This window comes from Gymnodraco acuticeps, unplaced genomic scaffold, assembly GCF_902827175.1.
Source record: "Gymnodraco acuticeps unplaced genomic scaffold, fGymAcu1.1, whole genome shotgun sequence".
In the NCBI taxonomy this organism is placed as follows: Eukaryota; Metazoa; Chordata; class Actinopteri; order Perciformes; family Bathydraconidae; genus Gymnodraco; species Gymnodraco acuticeps.
Genome location: NW_022990341.1, coordinates 659,046 through 676,380, shown reverse-complemented (window position 1 = coordinate 676,380; position 17,335 = coordinate 659,046). Strand labels below are relative to the sequence as shown.

The following is a 17,335-nucleotide window of genomic DNA, read 5'->3' as shown; positions in this document are numbered from 1 at the left end:
GTGCAGCTGGGTGGCTATCGGCCTGCAGCTATACGGCTAAGAGATTGGTGGTTTCAGTGGCGGAGCTTCATTAGTCTAGACAAGCACAATTCAATTAGATTTCAATTAGTCCGGCGGTGGAGGTCAGGGACGTGGTGGGTTCCCCAGTAATTAATCCAGGAGGCCGAGCTGAGCCGAGCTAAACTGAGCCGAAGTAGGAGGAGCGGGACATCTAGATGGGCAAAACACACACAAACCATCTGGGTGTGTGTGTGTGTGTGTGTGTGTGTGTGTGTGTGTGTGTGTGTGTGTGTGTGTGTGTGTGTGTGTGTGTGTGTGTGTGTGTGTGTGTGTGTGTGTGTGTGTGTGTGTGTGTGTGTGCGTGTGTGTGTGTGTGTGTGGGCGGCAGAGAGAGAGGGGGGTTTGCCAACAGATCCCCACTGACCTTGATTCGCACCACACACACTAAGTGGGCGAGGGGAGGGGGAGGGTAGATAGTGATCTGGCACACGCAGATACACACACACGCCCACACAGCCATTGACAAACACACTCTGTGCAGATTTAGAGCTACACAGGGAAACAAACACACCTAACGTGGGATGGAGGGATGGATTGATGAGGAGGAGGGGGGGATAGATACTCATCCGACAGAAATTCATTTTAAAGTTAGGTACATACATCCTAACCATCATTTATATTGTTGACAAATTTGATCCCAGCCCTTGTGTAAGCTGCATTTTGTGTCTTTGCAGTTTAGTGGCGCTAAATACTAGTCAAGAGAAATTCAATTTTGTGGACCTCAATTGTTGAAGAAGTACTCAGATCCTTTATTAAAGTAAAAGTAGCAATACTGAATTGTAAAATACTCTGTTACAAGTAGAAATCCTGCATTTAAAAGTACAAAAGTATTGGCATCAGAATAAACTCAAAGTATTAAAAGTAGGGCTGTCAAACGATTAAACATTTTAATCAGATTAATCACAGCTTAAAAATGTATTAATCATGATTAATCACCATTTGAACTATGTCCAAAATATGCCATTTATTTATGTATATTGTTGTGGGAATGGAAAGATAAATGAAAGAAGGCGGATATATCCATTTAACATACAACATAGCCTACTATGTTTATTATAACATTTTTCTGCGTGTCAAAATGAAAGACAACCCACACACCTATCAATCATCAAACCGTGGGGTCTTAATTCATTACGTGTTTTTTTCTATCAACGGGGGAGTACTTCAGGAAAGTCGACAGAGGGGGGGGGCGGTGGCTAGTGGAGTACTTCGTGACCACAGAGTGTGAACGATCAGCTGTTATAGCGCAGTTTTCCAGTGAAGGGGGGGGGAGTCTCCCTCCGCAGCCGGTTGGCGTAGTTTTTGGCACAATTCCGTTGTACAGACCGACGTTAACAGCAGCCCTGTCTGTGCACACGGAGATCGACTCTGTCGTCCGGTGATCTAACCGCCTTCTGGAAAAGCTTCACAAGTACATCGGTACGCAAATGCGCTTTGTGACACAAGTGACGGTACGCATTTCAGATTACGCACATAACCTGCGTACCAGTTATGTGCACCCCTGTACTACAGCAAAAGTATTCTCCGTCGGGACTTCCTGCAACAACACCACGCCGTTATCAAAGATTTTCCTTTGAGAAGACGATCACTACGTGACAAAAGTTTTCAAAACCGTGGCTACTGAAATCAATCTTACTAACTGCTGTCTGTGCAATTTACTCCGCGCGAGTTGGCAGACTTTATTTTTGCTTACTTTAACATAATTTGTCATGGTGGGGCTAAGCCATTTCTTGGTATGGGTGTAGCCCATGGTGTAGCCTACCCCAGCCATACCCTGGCGCTGCCACTGGTGGCACGTATGGGGCGGGCCATTCTGCACATGCGTTAAATGCGTTAAATATTTTAACGCAATTAATTCAAAAAATTAATTACCGCCGTTAACGCGATAATTTTGACAGCACTCATTAAAAGTCGTACATTATTTCCCTTTAAATGTAGTCGAGTAGAAGTATAAAGCATAACATGGAAATACTCAAGTAAAGAACAAGTACCTCAAAATTGTACTTAAGTACTTGAGTAAATGTTCTTAGTGACCTCCCAATTCTTTCAGATGCATATCAAAATATGACTATAGGTTGAGATATCCAGCAATAGTATACAAAGTCATTACAGATTAGCTCCACCTTTATTAGCTGTCATCAATAATAATAATAATCCCTTAATGAATATCTATATATATGATTCTGAAATGTGCCATAATGCATAAGTGCTTTTACTTTGGGTGCTCTGAGTATATTCTGTTGCCGATCCTTTTTCTACTTTTAAAAGCAGGATTTTTACACCTTTACTGCTGAGGGATGAAAGGAGTAATAGACAAGTCTGACGTCTTTACAGAGGAGGGGAAGAACGAGCAGGGAGACGTATGATGGAAGAGCTGCTGACTGAGAGAGATAGACGGCCATTCATCCGTCTGACACACAGGGGATGGGAGGAAGAGCCTGAACACAGCGCTGTCTCTCCATCCTGTCCATCCGTCAGTGGTAAAACTGCCGCCACCATCTGCTGCCACGAACCACAGACACAAACTCATGCGGATGCACACGGATAAAGTGCTGCTGGCGGGTTACATCAGCAGCAATAAGTCATATAACAAAGCCCGTAGTCACAGATCAGATCAGGATTATACAAGAGCCGCGGCCGTTGGTGTCGACATGGCATCTTCTGTGATGACAGATTTGATATTCTTTTATCTGTTGGCCAGAAAATGCCTTACTTTTGATTCTCCAATTGCTCCTTTTTTCAAATGAGTTTCATGGAGCCAGGAGAGGTAATACTTCTTATGAAATATAGAGAATAAAAGCTCCTCAGGCAAAAGGAGAAATGTGTGCTGAGCTCTGCCTGTCAGGATAGAGTTTGGAAAGCTGGGATCAAACCAGTTCCCGCTTATTAGAATTAATGGGAGACAGTTGAAGGTAAAACTGAAAAATATAGCAATATCTTACTGTGATATGAGGCTGGGTATCATCATAGATCTTGGATGTTGTGATATTGCATTAGTGTCATGCATTACAGTGAATTATAAGAATCAGATTACTTTATTTATTCCGGAAGAAATTGGGTTAAGTGACAGTTGCTCTATTTAAGAATAAAATAAAGACGGAAAATAGAATACAAACACATAAAACGTTGTATAAAAAAAAATACTGTATATATTTATATTTATAGAAAAGTAAGAAACTAAAGTGAGAATATTTATAGAAAATTAAGAATCATTTTGTGGGAATATGCAATACAAATATATGTATGCAAACAACAGAAGTGAAGCAGAAATACAGTATGCACATACGTAGTACAGTATACTGTTTATTCAATTGTAACATATGTATGTAATTTTCTGTATTTCCCTGACCTTTCTGTTATATTATTTACCTTCTTAGTAAACATATCCAGATTACCGTTTTTAAAAACTCACTGTGTAATTATTCTGTGAAATCACAAATAGTATATGTTACAATATTGTTACAAGATATTGAGGTTTTTTATTTGGAAAGAATCTGGATTTCCTCCTCATCTCCTAGCCTTAAATGAAGCCATAAGTTATTTCGGTGAATAAATGTGGATCCTTCTGCAGTGTTTACAAAGATGTCATCAAGTCGTGCCGTATGTACACCAGAGCTAACATTTGTTATTGGAGTGTGTATCTGGTCTCTCCTGTATTGTGACAGATGGCAGCCCAGACTGTTAGGGGTCCAATAGTGCGTCACACGGGCCAAAAAACGCCAACCGCCAGTGTTGTCATGTGTGTGTGTGTGTGTGTGTGTGTCTGAGTGTGTGTGAGTGTGTGTGAGCAGCCAGCATAGGGGATCCTGAAACCCAAAACTGATCCGGTTAATCTAGAGAAGAGGAGGTGTAGGAAGGGGGAAGGGAGGGAGGGATGGGTCACTTGTGCGTAAACAAACACACTCACATACACACACACACACACAAATATACACCATGTGGGACAGCAGTCAATCACAATTTGGTCAAGCTGGCACGGGCAAGCAGAGAATTAGGAGGGATTATCTATGGTGGGAGTGGGGGGGGCGAGGAGAGGAGGGGCACGTGAAGCCCATTGAGCTGTATCACATAACAGGATGGAGGTGGCTGTAACATCACCTGTCTGTCAGTATCTGTCTGGGTTTTATTGCACGACTAGCAGTATAAAGTAAATGATTATATAGAGAACCATTGATATAACTTGAAACGACACTTCAGATGATGGCTACCATAGATGTATTGTAGATTATGAGACATTATGTTAAAGCATCCAATGGCTACAAATAATTTCCATGTCCATCCAAGTTTCTAGTCCATCGTCCAATAAAGTAACGAAAAGCTGGAAATCTCCGCATCTGAAAGTCTGAAAAGTGCTTTTTCAGCCTTTTTGCACAAATATTACTTGTTCTGTTAATCTACTAATCCGTGGAGCCATTAGTCATAATTAAATATACAATATTTGCATTTCCCTCCTACACAAAGTTTTAAAACATTGTCGAGGATCCATAAAATGCTAAAGAATTAACCAAGATTTTCACTATAATAAGTGAAAATTCAACTTGGTAGTGTCACTATTTTATCGTCAGACTGTTTCTAAATTACTTCAAATATTTAATATAAATGTATAATTATGGTTAATTATCAGCCAATATTTTCTCAATTTTTGTTTTATTAGGCACACCTAGCTAAAACTCATGCTGTCTACATGTAACTCAACCTCCAAGCAAGTCAGTCTCCAAAACGCAATATACAAATAAAATAAATGCAGTTCAATTAACGCCTCTTTAAAACAGGATCAACCAAAACTGCAAAGGATTCAGGATCATGTGACTGTACAAGTCAATACTAACACTGTTTCATCAGTTGGGCTCAAGTCAAAAACATCCCACCATTCCCAGTATAGATGCAAAAGTAAAATGATTTCCCCTATCCTTTTTAAGCTACAACTTGATTATCCCACATTTCTTACTAAAGGTCAAATGTGTAACCTTGAGAAGTCACCTCCTCGCTTCAATTAGCACCTCAAAGTGTCGCTGCGACAATCTGCCTTCTTTCAGTGACTTCCATTACTCCATTTGAGTCACTCCCTTTCTGTTTGATTTCTGGGTCAGTCTGGTTCTGGGTGTTTCTCAATGTCGAGGACGCTTCCTTGGTAGGACATGTCCCTCCGAGACAGGTCCTTCAGAAGCGATGCAAGAATCCTTCCTAGCCTCGGAAAATGAAGAATGGTGCAACAGGCTAACAGGCGTGCAGGTGTGCGTCATATGCGAGGCCCCGCCTTAAATGGAGCGCGATTTCCGCCTAAGATTTGGAAATTGGTCCGTGCGCAAAGCATTGTGGGGATTTTAAAACCGTGGAGGATACACATGTGCAGCCTCGAAATTTCCCGCAACGAAGGACGCCGGCCTCTGTAGAATTCCAAGCATCCTGGACATTGGAACAGTCCTTCGGGGGGACTCGATGACGTAGCATCCTTGAAATAGTGGCTCTGGAGCAGCCTTCCTCGACATTGAGAAACACCCATTGTCTCTGTCTATTTGTGTGGCAGTTTTTCTGTTTGTCTTCTGTTCAAGCAGCTGCATGAGTGAGACAGCAACTGAGAAACAGATGCAGGTCTGGGAGTCATTGGGACAGAAATGATTCCATCTCTCTGCTTATCTGCTCCGTCTATCTGTTTAGCCCTCTGGCAAATCTCCTACCAACATATGAGTATTCACACGGCATAAGCAGGCAAGCCTATGCATGGAAGCATTCATTGAAACAAAAACACCCACAAACAAAACATTTCTCTTTCTTGTGCCCTCGTTCCTCCCTCCCTCTGCTCTTCTTTTGTTCTTTACTTCTCCTTCTTAGCCCCTTTGTTCTTCCTTTTGCCCGTGTCTCTCGCTGACACAAGCAGAGACACATTCAGATAGCGCATTAAATAATAATTGGCTGGTGAAATATTTAGGAAAAAAGGCACATGAATAGATGAGAAATAGCAAGTGTGGCACAGGAGTGCCAGCGTCCCTTGTGTACATGTCTGTGTCGGCTGAAGTGAGCAGCAGCGAACAGAAGAAGCAGCTCGTTGGGTTGGGCTGTGGGTGGATGACACACTGAAGAAGAGCTAGCATATCAACTATACTTTTAAGATTTCCCTATTTCTTTCTGACAGTTTTGTCTTTCATTTCTCAGACGACGATGACTCAAGCCTCTTTCCCACTTGGCAAAAGACTGACTAACATCTGGCTTTTGTCTTTAATGGGAAAGGTTACAGTTGGCATTCATTCCCCGGACAAATTACTCTGCAAAGGATTTATCGTCTCCAACATTTATCTGCAGTGATGGGAACATGACAACCTGACGGACGTTTTATTTTGGCCTTTTAAAGCGCAATGTTATGAAGTCAATTCAAATCAACAGGAATACACAACATACAATAATTATGTTTTCCTCAAAGCCACAAGGGTGATTTTACAGAACGATTAATTCCACCGCGCTGATCGTCACAAAGCACAACTCATATTCATTTGAAACTACAGAAAACTCATCAAAAGTATCTATCCACTGTTCAAACAATCCCCAACACTGGTTTAAGAGTTTGAAAGAGAAACTAAAAAATAACAGACTGTGTGCTCCAAAGGGAAAATACTGTCTCTGTCTTATTGCCAAGGGCACAGGTATTTAGGGCGTGTCATGACATATGCTTGGTTGTTTTCGACCCTGGAAGGGCATATGGTTTTTGACCGCTGTATCGCGAGTTTGTATGCAAGAACTGCAAGAATTGTTTGTTCGGTCACCGAATTAAATATGGATGGATATGGACTCACTGTATTTTGATGATGCACATCGGAGCCGGAGACAAGCCATGCCAATTCTTCATCGAAGCACAACATACGGTATCTTAATCACACAGTATAATGTGTCAGCCAGGTCATTGGGTTATAACACCTCCGTAGCTTTAGTGTTGGGCTAAGCTCCGACAGTGCACGTCTTGTGTGACACATCACACACACACAAAAAGGCACACTTGTCTACTGGAAAAGTGTTTGTCACCTAATTTGAGAGGGCTTTTTTGCTAAAAACTAGCATTTATGTGCTAATTTAGAAGACCACCAAACCAATGTCCACTGTACCACTGTTGTGCAATAATACCTATGTCCACTACCTCAGAGTGTTACACTGCTGTTAAAGAGATGACTGTGCTATGTGCACTTTTTACTTGTGACAGTATTTATTGTGTCCTTTGTAGCTGCCTCTTTACTTTTATACTTACTTTTTATAATGCTGCTTCTAATTTGGGTTCCATAGATGTGCACAGGATTGATTAAAGTGTGCTTCCCGCTATGCTTAATATGTTATTCCTCTACTCTACCAATCATGCCTTTTGTCCTCACTGCCCCTTTGCTGTAACAATGTACATTTCCCCACTGTGGGACGAATAAAGGATTTCCAATTTCTGGCGGAGAGAGGCTGCCAACTTCCCTCAACAAAAGCAGCTCATTTAGAGTTAGTGGCACCTCCTGTTGTGCTGAAAACCAATGAACACCTTTGCCACTCCATCGGTCAGTCATTCAGTCTGACAGTCAATTAAATTAGCAGCCAACCAGTAAATCAAAAGTAAGGCAGTCATTGAACCAGTCAGCAAGTTAGCCAGTCATTCAGAGAGCTAGTGAGCTAATGCTAAGCCAGCGGTGGATTACAAATCAGGGAAAGATTGGCAGCGAAAGGAGTCTCTGGACTCCATCCAAGCTCTCGCTCTGATCGTTTCTTTTGATGACAAAGAGGACACAGGATAGAAAAGGCTCTTTTTTCTAAATCACAGAGCAGACTTAATCTAGGTGGCTGCTGATGTCTGACTAGAAGTTGTTGTTTGTTCGTACGATTCTTCGCTTGTTCTGTAGGTCGTCTTACTATAGCTGTATTGTCTTTACTTTTTGCCATTTTCCGCGGTTGCCTTTGCAATGCTGAAGGAAATGAAATGTAAACAAGGCGATGACAAGGGAAAAGAGGGGAGAATGTCATCTGTAGGAGGTGACAGCAATCTGCAGCGCTGTTTGCACGACTTTCATTACAGCCACAAAATGTTGGGAGAAAACAAACCTGATGCCAACAACGAAAAAGGTCCAGTCAGTCTGCGTGAAAAAGCAAACGGAGCACAGTTGCATGTCAAAACTCTTTACCCACATTTGCAAGCACTTGCACAATTCAGCACACATAAGTTGTAAAGCTCCGCCATTGCAACTACAGAATGTACAAATTAAATCTCATACACACACACACACACTTCAAAATCCAACTTTAAGACGCACCCAAACACTCTGCTCTCATTAACGGAGCATATGTGACGTCTGTGGCCACATACTTGGCAATAGTTTGTTTACTTGGCAGTAAAAATAAAGTGTTACCCTACTGGTGGCCAAAGGAGAAGGACGCCCTCCTCCTGCACAGTCACACACACACACACACACACACACACACACACACACACACAATTTTCCAATAGCTACTTAGATTGTACTGCACACTTGGCACACTTCTCATTTCCTCTTCTCTTTTTTCACGTGGTCGCACACACTCCTGCTAATAATTAAACAGATGCTTGATTGTCACCATATATTTCCAACGAAGATTGAATGATGCTCATGCATGATGTACTAAAATGATCAGAGCAGATTTGATTGTTTATCCACAGTGTAATCTCTTTTCAAATCTGTCTTTATCGCTGGCTTTGAGAACGTCTAACTTTGATCTTTGAGACTGCCGCCATCCCAACTTCTAGGGCTAAGAAAAGATTGTATGATCAGAGTTTTCCAGACCTTCTTAAACAGTCAATTCAAGGATTCTTCAAGGATTTTCCAAGCCTAATTCCCTCAAATTCGAGGACCCAAAACAGCATATTTTGAAACAAGGATAAAGGGCATATACAGTCGCACTTTCTCAAGGCCGATGGCGCATTAAAAAACAATGACGCAACTGTGGGAGAAACACATGCAGACAGCAGAACAGGGCCTACTGACTAAACTATAGTTACAAATATCAATACAACGTTATTGCCGATCGTTAAACAATATATATTTGGGAACCATAAGTAAACACACATACAAAAACGTGTTAATATTCCCATAATAACAAGGATAAAAATCAAAGAATCAGAGGTGGGACCCCCCTCCCAGGACAGACAGATGATCAATAGATGTATCGTGTATAGATTGAGGACATTTGGGCTTCGCTACACCTTACACTTTAATTCTGCTTAACTTTGACCTGTAGCCATGCCAGGAGCGAAGCAGAAAGAAACCTCCATGTTTGATAGGAGGTGTGTTTGTGTGTAACGAAGTTAGCCCTTAAATTAATATGTGTGAAATGATGTAGCAGTTATAGAGATCTTTGTTTACCATGACAACACGCAGTAAATCTTTCTTTCTCTTCCTCGCCGGGGAGTGGCAGCCAATCAGGGGCTCGTACATTCACAGCAGCGTCGAGGTCGGACTGGGACATTATTTATTGTTATTGTTGTTGGCACACGGTGCACACAAACCCTGCTCTCCTTTCCCCTTCCCCCCCAGGTCTAAACACACACACACACACTTTAACAGCTGCTCACACACACACACAAGCCCTTTAACGGGAACACAAGGACAAATACAAACACTTACACACACACCAAGACATACATATACTAACACACAAAGACAGTTTGCACTTAAGGGCACAAGCAGACACATAAAACAAAGCCTTACACAGGAGATGTACACACACATTTACAAACATCTAAGCCAACAGCAAACATTGTTAACACACAAACCATACACACAGCACTAAAGAGACAAGGACAAATAAAAAGGAATCACACACATTACACATTCTCACAGCTCTGATAATATTTGCCACAAAAATCCAGTGGAACCAATTACAGCTCCGCTCGGCTGGCAAATCAGCCATCAGCGTTAACCTTTTCCTGCCAGAGAGCGAGGAGAACAAAGTCTGACTTCTTCTCTGATAAAATATCGCAGCCTGAGCCGCCTTGAGACACCTTCCTCATCATTTCCAGAGGCACATGAAGGCAGCTCTGTCCTTCTATTTCTGACAGGAATTGATCTTTGACTGACTCCAACAAGGACACATCAAGGCTGCGTAGTCCAGCCTGTTCACTGGGAAGTTAGACGACAGATGTGTAGTCGTGCCTTTGCACAGTACCATCAGATCTTTGAAAGAGATTAACTACAAACCACATGCATTTTTACAGAACTCACATGGGTTATTGTAACTTTGAAGAGGCCATGTTATGTATTTTGGGGCTTCCCTTTCCTGTAGTGCGTTATATAGGTTTTGTGCATGAAAAAGGTCTCCATTGGACTCCTTTGTTTACTTCTGTAAAATAATGACATCACTTTGTTACTCTCGCGCTTCTATTTGATAGCACATTGTACATCATAGATTTAATGAATGAAAGATTGAGGTTAACAATCTTAACAGCACCAGCTCATTTAGCCTTTTTAAATCCTGAAGTCAGATGTAAGACCTTTTAAGACCTTGTTTAAGACCCTTTCCATACATTATAAGACCTCATCGCCACTTAGAGTTCTAACCGGTTACCTTGGCGACACACTTCACCTCACATTGACTATATACAGTATTGATTGTCCTTCCTCCTTATCTTCCAACCATTTGGACGCAAACTTGCATTTCCCCATAACGATGCTGTTTAACAACCGGCGTAAACGGAGCTTCGCGCGCTATCAAGCAGTGAGCGTGCGATGTCCTGTTCAGATGACTTCAAATCCAACGGGATGCCATAAATAAACTACACAGAATCACACTACACACCTACGCCATGATTACATTCAGGCAGACTGTAGAATACAACCTCTTTGGACAATTCATATACTTATTGAAAACAAGCTACAAAATGTAACACCTTGCCGTTTAATACTTTTTTATAGCCTTAATTTTCGCTAAATTTATTTATCAACTTTTAATACTTTTTAAGACCCCCCCCTGTTATAGTGGCATATGATTTCATTTACTGGCATCATCATGCAATGCTTTCCATCAGCCAATTGTGATTTTTGAAATATTGGATTTTCCTTGAATGCACCAGCAAGGAGAGTTATATGCCAGCAGAAAAAAATGCTCTGAATATTTTACAAGTTACTCTGCTCTGCATTTATGAGGACAAACACACACATGTATGTAAATGCTCATACACAGTTTGTAAACACACACACACACACACACACACACACACACACACACACACACACACACACACACACACACACACACACACACTGTTCTTTTCACCCTCACACCTCTCTGCAGATCACATTTCAAGGCAACACCAGAAATAAAGTTCCCCTGGCAGAGGAGAGCTGCAGAGGAAGGAGGGAGGGAAACGGAGGAGGAGATGGAGGCTATCGATCGGTTGGAGTTGGCTGTATCCGCGATTGAACTTTATCACGAACACAGAGCATCGCAGCAGGAAGCGCTCTGATATGCCTCTAAAGGAGAGAACAGAGGATTCTTAACGCTCTTTTCTTCCTTTGCATCTCTCATTCATTTCCATTTCTCTTCCAACCCCCGGCCTTGCCTTTTTACAGAATTCTTTCTCTTTTTTGGCTCTTACATCTTACACTTTCACCCCTTTGTTTTTTCACTTCTCCTTAGCTTCAATTTCTCTCTCCTCTTCCAGCGGCTGACTTATTAGCATTCTCTCTGTACATATAATTGATTCCTCATGACTTCCTCTTGTGAAAATGTCATTCATAATTCTGTGTGATAGCTAGCTGGCTGGCTGGCTGGCTGACTGAGTGAGGGGCTGGCTGGCTTGCTGGCTGACTGAGTGAGGGGCTGGCTGGCTTGCTGGCTGACTGAGTGAGGGGCTGGCTGGCTGGCTGAGAGGCAAAGTGGCCAGTGACCCATTTGTAGCAGATACAAAGACACTGATAACCAAATCTGATTATAGCAACCGGATCGGGGCCTCTGTGAAACGAATGGCCTAAGCCAGACTGAGCCTAAGCTGTCATTCATCCTTCTGTGCTTTTTATTAGTCTGTTTTAACCTTTATTTTAGCCTGGCAGGTAAAACGGCCAATTCTCACCGCTGATTGAGGAGGAAACTGAAGGAGGAAAAGGGACTTTGAAGAGGAAATAAAGAGGAAGTGCTTCAACGTCAATTTTTTAGAGGAAATGTAAATTCATTTAATTAATCAATTAATCAGCCTGTGTTTGTGTGTGTGTGTGTGTGTGTGTGTGTGTGTGTGTGTGTGTGTGTGTGTGTGTGTGTGTGTGTGTGTGTGTGTGTGTGTGTGTGTGTGTGTGTGTGTGTGTGTGTGTGTGTGTGTGTGTGTGAGTGTGTGTGTGTGTGTGTGTGTGTGTGTGTGTGTGTGTGCACAAGTGTATCCTTAGCAACCAAAATGAGCAAATGGATAGCTGACAGTTGTACTGACCAATTTTTCACACATATACAGATCTATTAAATGTTACACACAAACAGGGTCACGTACGTAACAACCACTAGAGCCAACTAAAACACTAATAGAGGAACACAAACACACCACCCACACACACACACACACGCTGAGAAGTGCAGATTCAGTTAAGTGCCACCTACACGGCTAACCATCAACAAGATCTCAAAGGCACCTGGGTGCAGCTGACAGAGAGGGTGTGTGTGTGTGTGTGTGTGTGTGTGTGTGTGTGTGTGTGTGTGTGTGTGTGTGTGTGTGTGTGTGTGTGTGTGTGTGTGTGTGTGTGTGTGTGTGTGTGTGTGTGTGTGTGTGTGTGTGTGTGTGTGTGTGTATAACAGGGAATCTCTAAGCCCTAACAACCCCCCTCCCCTCACATCTCACTACTCATGTTACAGTACAGTCCTTATTTAAACAAGAGAGAGGGACAAGCGGAAAAAAAGACGCACAAAAAATGCAAAAACAAGAGGAAGTAAGACGAAGGAAAAACTCAAGATAAGAGAGGCAGGGAGGCATGGAGAGGGCAGAGAGAGAATGAAGAGGGCAGGGGGAAACACAACTGACAAGGTTGGAGTTGAGAGAGACAGACAGACGGACAGAAAAAGAGTGAGACTGACATGGAGAAAGAGACATAAGGAGGTACTTACCGGATGCCTGCCCTGAGGGTACATGATCCCAGGAGAGGGGAGGCTGCCAGTCCGTTTGATGGCCAGGTTCGTCCCCTGGCCCTCCACTCCTCTGCCCTCCACCGGTTACACACACACACTCTCTCTGTAAGTCCTGCTCCTTAGCTGGGTTGAAGGCAGCAGTCTACTTCCAGAGTCTTGTGTTTTTTCTCCTCTTCTTTTCTAGGACGAATTCCTATTGACACACAACTGAAGAGCGCTCAATCCGTCGCTTCGTTCTCCCACTAATGTCATGATAAAACGAAGCACCAGACTTTACCTCCTCCTTCTTCTTCTTCTCACAGTGAAAGTCTCAATCACCCCACCTCCCCTCAGTGTCTCTCTCCCTTTTCCTCACCCTGGGATCAGTCAAGGTCCACACGTAGTGACACCGAGAATTTCATCCAGGCAGGCTTCCCTCTTCTTCCTCCTCCTCCTCTTCCTCTCCTCCTGGTGCCCCTTCACCCAGCCGACCAATGGAGAGACATACAAACATAAACACACACTCAGCTCCGTGCAAATAGTCTCTGCTTTTTCCCTCCTCTTCAGCCTCTCTCTCTGACACACTGAGTCTGCCGCAGAAAAGAGGAAAAGAAGAAGAGAGGAGGGAGAGGAGAAAAGAGAGATAGAGAGGGAGGGCTTTGTTTTTAATCTAAATGTGGAAAAAAAACGTGAGGAGCGCAGGAAAGAACAGCAGGTCAGTGGAGGATCCAGCGGGCTTTTCAGCAGCAAGCCCTAGACTGTAATATATTGTGCCTGTTGGCTTCAACACAAACACGACAGGCTGCTAAAGCTCCTCTTAAGGTGGAACTGAGTAGATAGAGACACACAGAGGAAGGGGAGGGAGGGAGTAAAGAGGAGAGAGATGGATCCCTTTTCAATTGTGGTCAGGCAGACAAAGCAATCAGTCATGCACAAAGACTCAAACTGATATGAATCGAGAAGCACACACACAAACGCTCCGACATTCAAATTCATGACAGCTTTGTGGACACACAGGCAGTTCAGTTGCACACACACACAAAGTAGTTACTCAGTGATTATCAGCCAGTTTACACCTTGCATAAATATGACACTGATGATTGGATAGCTGTCCTATCACACGTAATGGCGTATGAATCCAGATGTAAGCACACTTATGATGCTCTGATGGACTGATGTGATTACTCAGACCTCCTCAGGAAGTGGTCTGCATTGCATCCAGATGTTTGTCTACTCTACATGCATCATCATGTCAAACCACATACGTCCCTGCAGAGAAACGTCAACCAAAGAGCAACATAAAAGTATCATTACTCATGAGTAATTGGTTTAGCAGTCTACATGACAAATCAGACCCAGAAAATGGAAGTATGCTTTTTGGGTTTTGTTTGCATAAAGTATTTTGCTTCAGTAAAATGCCAAACCACACCAGATGTGTGTATAAAAACATTTCGTTGTGTGACCTATAACAGTGACAAGACTGAAACTAAATCAGTTAAACATGACACAATGAATAGAGGCATTCCCAAGTAACCAGTTTATTTGGAAATGCTTCTCAAGATTTTGAACAAAATTTGGCAAAATAAAATGTTATTTTCAATAAGCCATTTCTGCCTGAAAATCACTTTATCGATTATTATGAGAATAGTTGCCGTTAATTATTGTGTTTATCAACAAATCAATTTGTAATATAATCCTTACAGCTATTATTGATTTCACTCCGCTTTGACATGTTTCTATTCTGACCATCTGTAAACACTTGCCATACAGGAAGTGATTTATCTTCCATTGCAGCAAAAAGAAAATGTGTTTGGAACAGAGCGGGACAGGAATGAGTCCTTAAACCTGGAAATGAGTTAGCTTCTCAGCACTATCTGTTCGCTTGTCTCGAAGTCATTGTTTTGTTGTTTGTTTTTTTCGGTTAATGGCCTGAAATAAGGTCTGTGGTTAACACAAGTTGAATACATTACATCAAGGAAATACATAAGTAAATGCCCCACGTGTGAATGTCTGGATCTTCTTTGTTTCATAAAACAAAAATGAAGGAATGGGAAAATGAAACTACTAAACGTCATCCTGCCGAACATTAGCTGCATTTAGCTTAGCGGTGGTGAAGGGAATTCGTGCAACAGTAATGTAGTTCCTTGATAGCATTACATTTGCTTTTTCCTTCTGGTGATTGCATTTATGGATAAATTAATCTTAAAAGTTGGTGCCAATATGTGATTTATGCTGAATAAAACATGTAAGTATCATATGCCACAGAGCTTAATTTGCAGAATATTTTGTTGATGGAGCCTTTGAGATGCTAACTTCCCGATCGGCCTACAAAAATACGTCATCACTGCACCAATGTATCGACGTTCAGTAAGAACTGGGCAGCTGCCACCCAAATAAGAACTGCTACAAACAACAGAGAGTCAAAAGGAAATGTGCATGAAAGCAGGACCGTCACATTGTGTAGTGATATCTGGAAAAACTGCAGTGTGCTCACATTCACTACCAGCCAAAGATGCCATCAAATCAATAAAAGTGAAGTATCTGGAGGATGACGACTACAACACCCCATAGATATCCCCTCTACAGCGAGATAACAACGTCTCCCCGGCTTCTTCTGACCGCCCGCTCCACTGCATGTTATTTACAGGACTGCCCAGAATGGAGGTGGTATTTAAAGCCTCTACATGTCGTGTGCAACAGTCTGGCCCTGCCGTGTTTTGGCTGCAGTTTTTTATGAGTTTATCCAGGGTGGCTCTGCCTTTGAACTTGAACCGAACATTAATCCGACGCTGCAGAATGGGACTCAGTCAGTCTTGGCATCCGTGGAGGGGTTCCCAGTAAGACAGGAACCGCATTTGATAACAAGCGGGTTATCCAGAGGGCAGCTTCAAAGCCACAATTAGGCCACGTAAAGACATCCCATTATCCAAAGCAGCCTTCTAACAACACTATGGATCCATTTGGGGAAACCCAATGATGGATTATTCAATTCAAACTCAGCTAAATTAGTTTGAATTGACTCTGTGACTAGTTTTTAGCCAATATCTGATGGTTTGTTTATTATTACATTACATTACATTACATTACATTGCATTTAGCTGACGCTTTTATCCAAAGCGACTTACAATACGTGCATTCGACCAACAAGATACAAACTTGAAGAAAACAGAATCATATAAGTACATCAGGTTTCGTAGAGCTAAAACATTTCAAGTGCTACTCAACTGGCTTTAGATAAGCCAGTCCTTTGTTAGTATATAAGTGCTTTGTTAACAGTTCTTTGTTAGTAATTATATCGCTCGAAGTGGAGTCGAAAGAGATTAGTTTTCAGTCTGCGCCGGAAGATGTGCAAGCTTTCTGCTGTCCTGATTTCAATGGGGAGCTCATTCCACCATTTGGGAGCCAGGATAGCAAACCGACGTGTTTTTGCTGATGGGAACTTGGGTCCCCCTCGCAGTGCATTCACAGCATGGTAAGCAGGTACCAGTGTCTTAAAGTGGATTCTAGCAGTTACTGAAGGGTGGGAACATTTTGGAAGGTTGAAGACCAGACGAGCCGCTGCATTCTGGATGAGCTGCAGAGGTCGGATGGCACATGCAGGTAGACCAGCCAGGAGGGAGTTGCAGTAGTCTAGGCGTGAGATGACGAGAGCCTGGACCAGAACCTGCGTCGCTTTCTGGGTCAGGTGGGGACGTATCCTCCTGATGTTGTAAAGCGTGTATCGGCAGCAGCGGGTTGTAGCAGCGATGTTTGCAGTGAAGGACAGGTTGTTATCTAGGGTCACACCCAGATTCCTTGCAGTCTGAGTCGGGGAAACAACAGAGGTGCCGATGTTGATTGCTAGGTCAAGAGTGGGACAATCTTTTCCCGGAAGGAAAAGCAGTTCAGTCTTGTCAAGGTTGAGCTTGAGGTGGTGAGCAGACATCCACTGATGATCCACTGAGAGATGTCAGCTAGACAAGCAGAGATGCGTGCGACGACCTGGGTCTCTGAGCGGGGAAAGGACATAATTAATTGGGTGTCGTCAGCGTAGCAGTGGTATGAAAAACCATGCAGGCTAATGACAGATCCGAGCGAGTTTGTGTACAAGAAGAAGAGGAGGGGACCAAGAACAGAGCCCTGAGGGACCCCTGTAGTTAATTGACAATGGTCGGACTAGGACCCTCTCCAAGTCACCCTGTAGGTACGGTCTTTGAGGTAT

The 17,335-nt window shown here is 42.8% G+C and overlaps 1 protein-coding gene across 1 annotated transcript in view; it reads right to left on the bottom strand.

Moving 5' to 3' along the window:
- tle2b (TLE family member 2, transcriptional corepressor b) overlaps positions 1 to 13,887 on the bottom strand; it is a 101,195-nt gene extending 87,308 nt beyond the window's left edge. The window contains 1 exon segment of the mRNA XM_034223522.1: positions 13,135 to 13,887. Coding sequence (XP_034079413.1) covers positions 13,135 to 13,158 — 24 coding nt within the window. The 5' untranslated portion in view covers positions 13,159 to 13,887.
- Positions 13,888 to 17,335: the final 3,448 nt, after the last annotated feature.